We start from the raw sequence: 11,749 nt of genomic DNA, 5'->3' as shown, positions 1-11,749 counted from the left end.
GCTGGGAAATCCCTGGAGACTTTGGGGGTGGAGCCGGAAGGGGGCGGGGAGGGACCTCAGAGGAGTACCATGCAGTGGAGTCCACCCTCCAGAGCAGCCATTTTCTCCAAGGGAACTGATCTCTCTTGCCTGCAGCTTCGCTGTAAAAGCAGGGGATCCCCTGGACCCCCCTGGGGACTGGCATCCTTGTCATGCAACACACCCCTGAAGTAATGGGTGGAGGGGGTAGTTCCCTGTGACCTGCCCCATCTCCTGAGAGGCACCAGGTAACCTCAGAGAGGTGGCCAAGGAAAACACACCTGAAGTGCGGTGGCTCCGGGAAGAGCAGCCTTTATGGCCGCATGAGCCAACCACCACTGATCTGGAAGCAGGAAGGTTTGGATCTGGTGGGCGCCAGATCGATGCTCCCACTCCCCCGCCCCAAGTCTATCAGTGGGGATTTTGAGAGAGGAGTCCGGTCTACTACTGGGGGCTAAAAAACGAAAGTCAAGCTGCGTTTGGTTGTGCACAGAAAAATCCCCACCGTGGGGCTGGCGTCCTTTCGCCGCGTTCCGCCGGCAAGTTCCCTCGCACGAGCTCCTCCTAGCAGATCGTGCAGCTCGCATTCAACCCCCCCCCCCGCAGCCCCTTCAGTGGTGAAGTTCCCCCCCCTCCCGGCCGGGCTTCCTCCGCGCGGTCTCACGTGGCGCCGGCCGCCGTGGGTCCGAGCTGACCTTGGGCCTGGTGGGCAGGGAGCCTCCTGCGGCCACGTCACAAGAGTCGGTGCGGGGCTGAGGAGGACGGAACCCCGCTGGAGGGGGAAGGCGAGCTCAGGGGCAGCTCCGTGCTCCTGCCAGCCGGGGGGGGGGGAAGGAGGAGGGCGGAGGGCGCGGGGAAGGGGAAGGGGTGGCGAGGGGGCCGGAGGAGCCGGCAGAGGCTGGTGCAGAGCGAGGGGCTGGCAAGGCAGCTGCAGCGCTCCAGCGAGCGGCCGGCCGCGTTGTCTCCCGAGGCGGCCCAGGAGGGAGCAGCCGCGCTTTTCGGGGCTCGTCCCTTGGCCACAGGAGCGAGGCCGGAGTTTGCAGAACAAAGAGCGGTCCGCTTCCCCGCGCAAAATGCGAGCCCGACGCGAGCCCGGCCGGAGAGCAGCCGCGCGCGATGTTTGCAGCAGCAGCAGCAGCGACAGCAGCAGCAGCCGCCGCCGCCGCAGCCGAGGGGAGCTGGGACATGCCGCGGGCGGAGCGGCGTCCGGCTGAGCGCGAGCGGTGCCAAGGGTGGGCAGGGCAGGGCAGGGCAGGGCAAGGGGGGAGTCGGGCTGGGGCTGCGGACGGGACGACGGGCGCCCGAGTGCATGGAGCCGCCGGGGAGCAGAGCAGGCGGGGCTGCGAAGGAGCCGCGGGAAGAAGCTGCTCGGGGCATCGGCGCGCCTCGGTCGCCGGAGGGGCTCGTCGCAACCGGACGGCGCGAGTGAGTCAAGCGCGGGAGGAAGAGAAATCCAGCTGCAAGGAGGATTATCGGAGGGGCGACGGTGAATGGGGGAAGCCGCCCGCCGCCGTTCCTTTCCGTGCCCGTCCCGCTTTTTTCTCATAGCTACCGGCTTTCAGGGGCTTAGCAGCGTGCTCGGCAAACTGCAAGGGGGACCCGAGGAGAGAGAGAGAGAGAGAGAGAGGGAAACACCCCCACCCACCCACCCACCCACCCACCCACCCCCGAAATCCGGCACGCATTTGCTCGCTGAGCTGCTCTGAACCTCTGCGAAGGCGCGAGATTGGAGCAGAAGGCGGCAAAGAGGATTGCAGCCCTCATCCGTGCTCTTTCCCCCTCCCGCCCCCTCCTAAGGGTCTGATTTTTGTCATACTGGCGCGGTTGGATTAGGGTTGGGACGGCGCGCTCTGCCCGCCCGCCCGCCTGCCTGCGTGCCGTGGTGGGTGCGAGGGCGCCAGGAGGTGCGGCGGAGGGGAGGGAGAGATGTCTCAGGTCGGAGGGAAAGTGGTGCTGATGCTGAGCGTGCTGTGCCTGACCGCTTTGCTGGCTGCGGTGAGGGGGCTGCCCTTGAGGAAGCAACGCAGCCACAGCCCCAAGGAGAGGAACTACAGGCTGGTGGAGGTGAGTCGAAACTGAGGTGACCAGATTGTCCCACTTTTCGAGGGACATCTGGGGGCACCTGGCAAACTGTACTTATGTTGAAATTAAAAATATATATATTACAGTACTATTTTTGTGTTCTATGCCTTCTTTGAAACTTTTTGTTGCTCCATATAGACCAATTTTTAAATCAAGACCCCCCCTCCCCCGTTAATGGTGTCTCGCTTTACCAATGTTAAAATCTGGTCACCATAGTCAAAACAGCCTGAGGCCGGGTGAAGGCAAGGGGGCTGGGCTCCCTCCCTCGAGGCTGGAAGGGTGGCTGTGAGGAAAGCATCTCACTTTCCTTGGAGACCCAGGTGAGAATCGCCATCCTGAGCTTGGGCCAGCTGCACATTTTCAGCCTAACCTACCTCACGGGGTTGTTGTAAAGATAACAGGGCTTTGTGGAGAAGGATGGAAGCTCCGTTGAAGGCTGTAGGTATCAATGAAGTAAATGCATTCAGAGTAGTTCAGATAGCATCTTTAAGATGATGGCTCCTAAGAGCAGTTCTCACAAGCCTCGTTTGTGTATTCAGGTGGGCAGCAGAATAACGTTCAAGTCCAGAGGCACCTTTAAGACCTGTATTCAAGGAATAAGGGTTTGTGTGCAGGCACATTACAGTTTATGCCTCAGATTAAACTTTGCTGGTCCTGAAGGTGCCACCGGACTCAAACCTAATCTGTATTGAGTGATTTTACTCTGCAGCACTTTTTCACTACTCTTTTACATGCTGACAGTGATTCACAGTGATGCAAAGTTACAGCAAAGTTTAGTACTAACTCAGAGCAACAGTTGAACTAGTTTGAAAAGATAAAACCATGAGATATTTTTAGTGTGTGTTTGTCCTATGGCTTGGTGGTTGGCGGGGGGTGGGTGGGTGGGATATGTGAATTGCAGTGCTGGATTAGTCCTCTGCTTTGTTTGCTACAAAAGGCCGATTTGATCCTGGACAATTTAAAACAGAAGTGTATCCCTTTGAAAATAATGATGCAACAAAGTCTTGTGCACATTTCTTCCCAAGGGCAGCGAAAAGGAATTTGGGTGATGGTCCCGAAAGATTGCAGATGCCAAGCAGTTAAAAGTCCATTTTACAGCAATAGACTTTTTGCTATGGATCCAGCTGTGTAAACAGCCTGTACTATTATGGCTTGCAGATAGCAAGATGGACAAGTGTTCACCTACCTTATAGGGCAGTAACATTGCAATCCTTAAAAAAGTAATTCCAGTCCAAACCCTTTAGTTTCAGTGGGTTTAGACTGGAGTATCTCTTTTTAGAATTGTACTGTGGATTCTGTAATCTATCTAGATGAGGTAATGAGAGGGAGCATAAGGTTTTTAAAACTGGGATTGACATTTGGCCATATGTGCATTCTTCTTGTTTTATTTGTTGTTGTTTTATTTGGAGTCCCCTTCCTAATAATTCCAGACTCCATTTGCCTTTTCTTCTAACATAATGGAGTTGTGTTTAGAGAAATTTTGACTGCAAGGAAAAAAAAGTGAATGAGTAATTGCAGCCAGAACCTACCAAAGTATTTATCTGCTTACCTGAACTCTGACTGACCAAAGTTTATGCTGGAATAAATGTTGCTAGTCTATAACTTTCCATTGGCCTCCTGTTTTATCAAAGGACTAGGGGCAAAGCCCGTTGTATCCAAGAATACAATGGGCGCTAGAGCTTGGCAGTGGGAAGAGGAAGGGGAGGAGTTGTCCAGTCTGTAAGGGCATGGGGTTGAATGTGTGTGTTGTGTGGGAGGTTGTGGTGGCATGGTGGCAAATGAGGGTATGGGTGTAGAGATATGGGTGTCAAGAACCTGTAGTGTGGAATGTTCGTTGAGTGTGGGAGAGGACTGACCTTTGGGAATTGTGGCATAGTGGTTACAGATGAGCTTTCCAGAGCCATGTCCTCAGATATGTGAAGGGAAAATCAGACTGGAGACTCTTCTTAGGGGGAGATTACATGGCAACCAATTCCCCCCAGTTCTGTGTCATTTCCCTTCTTGTGTGAATTAGGCCACATTCACTGAAATGCCCCTCTGCCCTAATACACATGGGGTAGTCACAGTACACAGATGTCCACCCTGTTCCTTCTTTTCCATTTTTTCACTGTTGATAAAATGTTATGTGCCCACATGCTTCTTTCATGGTTGCTCCTTAGAAGAATGGATTTTTGTACCCTATTGCTTACTACCCAAAGGAGTCTCAAAGTGGTTTACAAACACCTTTTCCATTCATCTCTCCACAATAGTCAACCTGTGTGGTATGTGGGGTTGTGAGAGATCTGAGAGAACTGGGAATGGGCCGCAGTGACCCAGCAGGCCTCAGGTGTCTCAAAGCATTTTCCAATCGTCTTCCCTTTCTCTCCCCATAGCAGACTCCCCATGAGGGAGGTGGGGTAGCAAGCCTCACAGGGAAGCTGGCAACTCTAAGAGGAAGACTCTCTGTGCACAGCAGTCTTGACCTTAGTAAGGTTTTTTATATTGCTTTTTTATTTGCCAGGCCACGGTTATTTGCCAGGCCAATAAGTCATCTCAGTTACCATGTATCTCCAGACATTTAATTGTTCTCTGTTTACAGTTTCAGGCTGTAAATATTTATTTAGATCTTCCTGCACTTTCCAGACTCACAGGACTGATGCTGGTCTGCCTGTCTGTGCCCCAGAATACAAACAGTTGCTGGTAAGGGCTGACCATAGCCCGTAGCCCAGGAGGACATACCTGCACCACTCCCTCCCAACTGCAGGCAAAAATTGCTCTTTTGAAGGCTGGATTATGAGGCATTGTACGATTTTGAAGTCCCACCTCCAAACCTCCAGGAATATTTCCAACCCAGGGGTAGCCAACCTCCAGGTGGGGCCTGGAGAACTCCTGGAATTACAGCTCACCTGCAGAGTATAAAGATCAGCTCCCCAGGCAGAAAGGGCTAATTTGGACAGGGTTGTGGTAGAGAAGAAACATTTAAGGCCTCCCACACAGGTTGTTGTTGAATTGAAAGACTTGAGGCCTACTGCACAGGGTTGTTGTGCAGATGAAACTGGAGACAAAAGAGCCAGTTTCTTCTGCAGAATAATGCTGTGCAGTGGCCTCAAATCTGCAGAGAATTGCAAAGAAGAAAGACACATGGCTTGGCTGTGTCTAACCTCCGGGCAGAGCAGTATTTTAAGTGAGAAGGGGCTTTTCTGTGGCCTCCCTGTCAGGTAACTGTTTGGCAGAAAGGGAAAGTTTCCCCCCCCCCTCAAAAGGAAGGCCCTCAGGCTCCCCTGCGTTGCTCTCTGAAGGAAAATGCCTCCCTCCCCTCAGTCAGGGCCTGTCAGAGGCTCCTTCGCAGCCTGGCTGAAAGGGGGGGGGGACCTCCTGCCAGTTCTGTCAGGGTTCTGAGGCAATTTGCAGTTGGACATGACATGACATGGGGCAAAAAGGGCTGGCGCAGCCTCTGTTCTCTTCCCCCTTGGCAGCCCTACTGACCTCCTCTCCCTGCAGTGGTCAGGAGCAGACTGGCAGCCAGACTGGGCTGGGTGAATGGAATTTTGGTCTGTCCTGGTGAGGGGCCAATTGGAAGGTGCTTTGCGTGCCTCCCCATTGTCTGCTTGGCCCTTGGAGGGGCGAATCAGGAGCCGCTTTGCGGCTCCTGGTTCACCCGTCCGAGTTTTTATCATGGACAGAGCCCGCCCTAACTCCTCCCCAATAGCCCTTAGGTCTTTATTTTATCCGCTTTGCAGGAGCGGTTAAAGATGGGCCTAGTTAGGAACATAAGTTACTTTTCTATCTGTTCTCTGTTCAGTGTGGGTGAGAGAGAGAGAGAGCCACAAATACAACTTACTTTTTGTCTGTTCTCTGCTCTGTATGTGAGTGCGGGGGGTGTGAGAAAGAAAGAGAACCAGGGAGAACAATTGGTCATCTGAAGTTCCATGTCTTAAGCTAAAGGTGAACTGTGCCCACCCAGTGTCTCCAGTGCTGGCAGCCATATTTCTAACTGGTTATTTTTGTGTTGATGCACTGTGTCTGTCCAAAATCATATTTTGTGTGACCATGCAAATATTGCAAATGTGAATAGAAGCAATTTATAGCCAGCCCACTAGTAAATGGCTGATGCACATTGGGTTAAATAATGGAAGGTATTCAGAAGGTACTGGGTTAGAGCAGAATCCCACAATGCCTGAAAGACTAACAAACATATTGTGGGATTTGTTTTCTTGGGTTAGGGCCCACTTAATATGTTTGAAAATGTATTAAGTCTTCATGAATTGCAATAAGTCAAAAGCAGGCTTTTGCCCCATTGTCTTACAGTTTGTTTCCTATGTGTTTGGCATATGATAAACCTGGGAATTAAGGATGGGGCTGAACTTGCACCACAGTATCGGTGCCACAAAATTATTTGCAACAGACCAACTCCTTAGATTTTTTCCCCCTTGAGGCAGGCTGTCCCATCCTTCTTATCTCTATACTTTTCTCATGAGGCTAACTGTCTCCTTTACCAAATGCATAGTAACTTGCTGCCATTATAAGAAATGGAGCTGTGTTGAATCTTAAATGGTGTGGAATTTGATTAGGAATCTAGTGGCAAGCATCATGTCTGTATAAAGAGCAGGCAAAGATAAGTGGCACAGGGTCAAATATATGGCAGTTGGAGAACTAGAGTCTTCATTAGAGGCATGAAAAGGACCTGAAGTTTTCAGATGAAGATACAAGAGAAGGGGTGGGGAATGTGAATAGTACACCTCTTGTATTTAATTATCTTTTAATTCCACTGTTGACTATTCCCCCTTTTCTGTATAGCTGTGTGTTTAAATGTATGATTTTACACCAATATCATATACGTGTACACAGACTCTTTTCATCCATCTGAGCATGTCAAGAGGAGGGCTACAAAGATGGTGAGGTGTTTGGAGACCAAGTCCAATGAGGATAGATTGAAGGAGCTTGGTCTGTTTTGCCTGGAGGCAAGATGACTAAGATGTGATATGATAACCATCTTCAATTGAAGGGCTTTCTTAGAGGAGATGAAGCAGAGTTGTTTTCTGTTGCCCCAGGGGTCGGACCAAAAGCAATGGGTTGAAATTAATTCAAAAGAATTTTCGGCTGAACAGTTGGAAGAAGTTCCTGACAGTCAGAGTGGTTCCTCAGTGGAACAGGCTTCCTCAGGAAGTTTTCGAGCAGAGGCTAGACAGGCATCTGACAGAAATGCTGATTTTATGAACTTAGGCAGATTGTGAGTGGGTGGGTAGGAAGGTGGGGTTGTCTCTTGTGGCCCTTCCTTGCACACTCAGGGAATTGTTTATCGCCACTGTGGAATGGTAGTTGAATTACCTACAGACAAGGCTGGTTTCTGGAGATTTTTCATGGTGGTGGGAGATCAATTGGGCATGAAATTGGGGTCACTGTGGGTTGGGAGGTAGTTGTGAGTTCATGCATTGTGCATAGGGTTGGACTAGATGACCCTGGAGGTATCTTCCAACTATGATTCTATGGTGAAGTGAGTCCTCACAGGTTTATAATACAATAAATATATTAAAATCTTTCCGTAAATGTTCTACTAACTATTAGACAAAATATGTATCTGGTTTCAGTCATAGCTCCCTAGTCCCAGGTGTTCTATGTCTGAGGTTCAACTATGTTCTTGAACATAACTCCCAATGGAAGTAAAACAGTGTGCAAGGGTCGTTTAACAGAAATTAATCTGAAATTGAAGAAGAAGAGTTGGTTCTTATATGCCGCTTTTCCCTACCCAAAGGAGGCTCAAAGCGGCTTACAGTTGCCTTCCCATTCCTCCCCCCACAACAGACACCCTGTGGGGTGGGTGAGGCTGAGAGAGCCCTGATATCACTGCCCGGTCAGAACAGTTTTATCAGTGCCGTGGCGAGCCCAAGGTCACCCAGCTGGCTGCATGTGGGGGAACGCAGAATCGAACCTGGCTTGCCAGATTAGAAGTCCGCACTCCTAACCACTACACCAAACTGGCTCTCATTGACCAATGGCGTGAAGATCCGTTGTTCCTGATTGCATATAAATTTGTTTTTTTTCCCCGGGGTTTCTCAGTTCAGTTCTGCCTCTTGTCCCACCATGCTGATCTTGCTCTTTTCTGCTGCTTCAGACAGACAAACGCTCTATCACAATCTACCCAGCAAGGCTGTTGTGTGGATGCCCCCCCCGCCAAGCTGCTTGTGAAATGGTCACTCAACTCTCAAAGGGGTCCTGACCCCCAGGTTGAGAACCACTGCTTTATAGGTTCTACCAATCTCACCCCAGCAGACAGAGGCACCTAGAGTGGGACTTCTAATGCTGATTTACAGACAAACTCTCAACGTCACATATAGGGTGGCTTTAGCTGCAGAACCTTTATCGAATCATAAAATGATAGTGCTGAAACTTGTTTTATTCCACTGTATAGATATATAAATTCTTCTCCATGAATTCTCCTGATTGGATAATCTAGATTAGCGATCCCCAACCTGTGGGCTGCGGACCACATGTGGTCCTTCGACTAATTGGAGGTGGGCCCCGAAGAACACCTTCTCCCCTCCCACCCTTTACTTCACCCCCCCCCCCGGCCCTTTACAACACACTTCGGGTGTCATTGTCTCCCATCACTCCCAGATGGGACTATCTCGTTCTAGAGAAACAAGCTCAGGGTCCCCATTGATTTGTCATTGTCATGAGTGAAAATTTCCATGAAAATAAAATGTTCCTTATGTTCATTGTTGTGGTGTGTCTGTATCTTATTTTGAAGGGATGTTTAAACATTGCCATAGCAATCAGAGAGCGTTAGGGCAGTGGTTGAGAGTAGAGGAGTAAACTACCCCCCCCCACTGGGCCTCAGTAAAAGGCGTTGAGTGGTCCCCGGTGAGTGGTCCCCGGTGTTGAGTGGTCCCCAGTGATAAAAAGGTTGGAGATCACTGATCTAGATTATATACTGAGAACACTAGACTGACCTATTTCTATTCTTGCTTCTCCCCTGTGCCTGTCTACTTTGACCCTTATTTTGTGTTGTTATTGTTTTGTATTATTCTTCTAGCTGCAGGGCAAGGAGGTCTATTAAAGCCTTGCTGTCCGACCACTGAATCTTAGGTCTAAACTGAAAGTGATGGTGTCGTCATGGCCACCATGAGGATGCCATCATTATTTTAAAGCCATTCTATAAAGCCATGAGATAATCAAAACAGCTGTCGGGGGGAGGGGGCAAGTCTTGTGGTATTTTAAAATGGCTGTGCCTCTGTGGCTGACATGAGGATGCTGTCATGTTTCATTTGGCCCTTATTCAGCAACTGTTGTCCACTTTTATCAGCTACCCACATGCTTTCAAGCACAGCTTTTTTCCTTTTAAAAAGCTCTTATCATTGTTTCCCACTAGCCGGGGGAAACTTGGATTTTGGGGGGAGAGGGGTGTTGCTTTCTTTCCGATGCGCCTTCCCATTTATGCTCATTGCTAAATTGTGTTTATATATACATAGTAATATGTAGTAATTTTTTTAATATTGTTTTGATTTTGACTGTTAACCACGTTGGGGACCCTAAGTTGGGTGGAAGGGTGGCATAAAAATTTTAAAATAATCTTATAAAATAAATAAAAAGAGAAACCTCCCAAAATTAATCTTGACAAATCGAGCAAATAACACCCTTCCTCATCTCTGTATGTAATGCCTTGTTTGCCCCCAAAGTGTTTCTGTAGCATTTTTGACACATACAAGATTTGCAAGCTGCTGAGAAGAGTGTGATGGCTTTTCTTATACCACTTAGCTGCTTAACTTGTCAATGCAGCAGCTGTGCAGATAGAAGTCTGAGGTAGAATAAATGCTATTGCTCTGAGACCTCAGCATCTGCCTGTCTCTAGCCAGTAGCCCCTGGTGTTGCTGAAAAGCATCACTTTTGATGATCAAAGATGTTGCAATGGATAAAACAAAGCCAGTTTTTACAGGGCTTTGCACAGTGCCTCAACAGCGGCCAGGACAGCTTCTATTTAGCGTCATTCCAGATTGTCCTCCCCAGGCTTTATTTTTCCTTCAGTCTTGTGGCCAGTGATGAAGTCAGGCTGTGCCCTTCCCTGGAGCCCTTCTGTCTCCCGCTTGCTTATTCCTGACCTACAGGCGTCATTCGCTCCCTCCCTGACGTCTGTCCTTGTCTTGGCAACAGATAATTGTCCTGTCACAGACAGTGGGTAAATGATGGCTCCAGGTGGGGGTTGGGGGGTCAGGAGCAGCTGCTCTTGTTCCTTTGAGCTCTGCATTTCCTTGCCCGGGTGTGGAATGCACACCCCACCACCGGCAGCTTCATCCTCTGTGTCGCTGGTGGAGTCATCTTGCCTGCGGATGTGCTTTTTACCTTTTCATTTCTTCAGCAATTAAGCGTTCTTGTCTCCAGCTTTGTCCCCGGTTGAGGTCAGATTTGTGGGCACAAAACGTCCATTGAAGCATCAGTTTGCTCTGAAAGGGGCTTATTATGCACAGGAAGGTACTTTACCCTTTATGGCAAATTTTCCTTTTGTGAAGTGCCAAATTATCGTAGTCAAGATAGTGAAAAACCTCTTGCCCTGGGGCCAAGTAAAAGACTGAAACAATAGGGGAGCCTGCTTGGAAAGCGGGGGGGGGGGGGGGGTGTTGTGCATGGGGGGGGGCATCTTTTTTCACTGGCTAAATAAGTTTGCAAAGTTTACTTTTGGGGAAATTAAAGCAGCTCCTGTAAAAGGTAAATGTAAGGTGGAAAGTTGGGGATATATGTGTACACATTTTCTATATTTGTCACCCTTACACATACTAATAGAATCCATTTTAGGGTTTTTTTTTTGGTGGTAGAAAACAGTGATAACAAGATCAAGTGAAATTTGCATAAAGCAAAGTAAAGTTGACAATCCCCCTCAGCCCCACAACAAAAACTAAAATAAAAGAGAAATGGTGTTTAACGCAGGGTTGCAGCTTCTGGGTCTTCCATTGGCTGAACTGTTGTGCTGTCAGGGAAGACCAGAAACGTGCCTCTCTAGCTGCCACAGTGATAACAACGATGCACTGAGGTATCTGCGAGTTTTGAATTTTTTTAGGAAGTGGGCATTTGTCATGCTCCCTGTTGTGATGATCGTGGCTTCCTTAACCCATAATGCAGCAAGGTTGTGTTGTTAACATTGTGGGGATTGAGTGGTCAGGAACAAGTTAAGGATTTGCCTGTCAGGCAGTTGAAAGAGTCATCGGGAGTAGAGGAGTCCAGCATCCATGAATTACCATGGAGAGAGGACAAGAAACACTGTGCGTAGTGGTAGGAAGCACCTGGTTTCTTCTGTGTAACTATTAAAGTAAATCTTCAGCATCTGCCTGTCCCAAGCAACAATTTATAAGCTTATGGCCTGCCTGTTTAGGGAATAAGGATCACTTGTCTGCACTTTATAACCTTTTAAAAGGCTTTTCTAGATGGAGGTGATGCAGTGAGAGGACAGCACGGATATGACTGAACCAACTAATTACTGTTAACTAGATGTTAATACAAGATGGGTCGCTCTGTTAGATCGCAGCAGCAAAATACAGGAGTCCAGGGTCACTTCAAAGATCAACAAACTTTATTCTGGTTTAAGCTGCTATGAGTCAGAGCACACTTTCTTAGATGTGAGGTCCAGCTCAGGAAAATCTAATGGAATAAATTCTGTTAGTCTTTAAGGGTCCCACTGAAT

The 11,749-nt window shown here is 48.8% G+C and overlaps 1 protein-coding gene across 2 annotated transcripts in view; it reads left to right on the top strand.

The window, feature by feature from the left end:
• Window positions 1-894: 894 nt before the first annotated feature.
• Window positions 895-11,749, top strand: part of ISM2 (isthmin 2) — a 31,863-nt gene continuing 21,008 nt past the window's right edge. For both annotated transcript variants that reach the window (XM_077323341.1, XM_077323340.1), the window contains exon 1: window positions 895-2,082. In XM_077323341.1, coding sequence (XP_077179456.1) covers window positions 1,945-2,082 — 138 coding nt within the window. In that variant the 5' untranslated portion in view covers window positions 895-1,944. The remainder of the gene's footprint in view (window positions 2,083-11,749) is intronic.

Source organism: Paroedura picta, chromosome 2 (genome assembly GCF_049243985.1).
Source record: "Paroedura picta isolate Pp20150507F chromosome 2, Ppicta_v3.0, whole genome shotgun sequence".
Lineage (NCBI taxonomy): Eukaryota > Metazoa > Chordata > Lepidosauria > Squamata > Gekkonidae > Paroedura > Paroedura picta.
The sequence above is the reverse complement of the archived record's forward strand: the minus strand, read 5'-3'. Positions and strand labels throughout refer to the sequence as shown.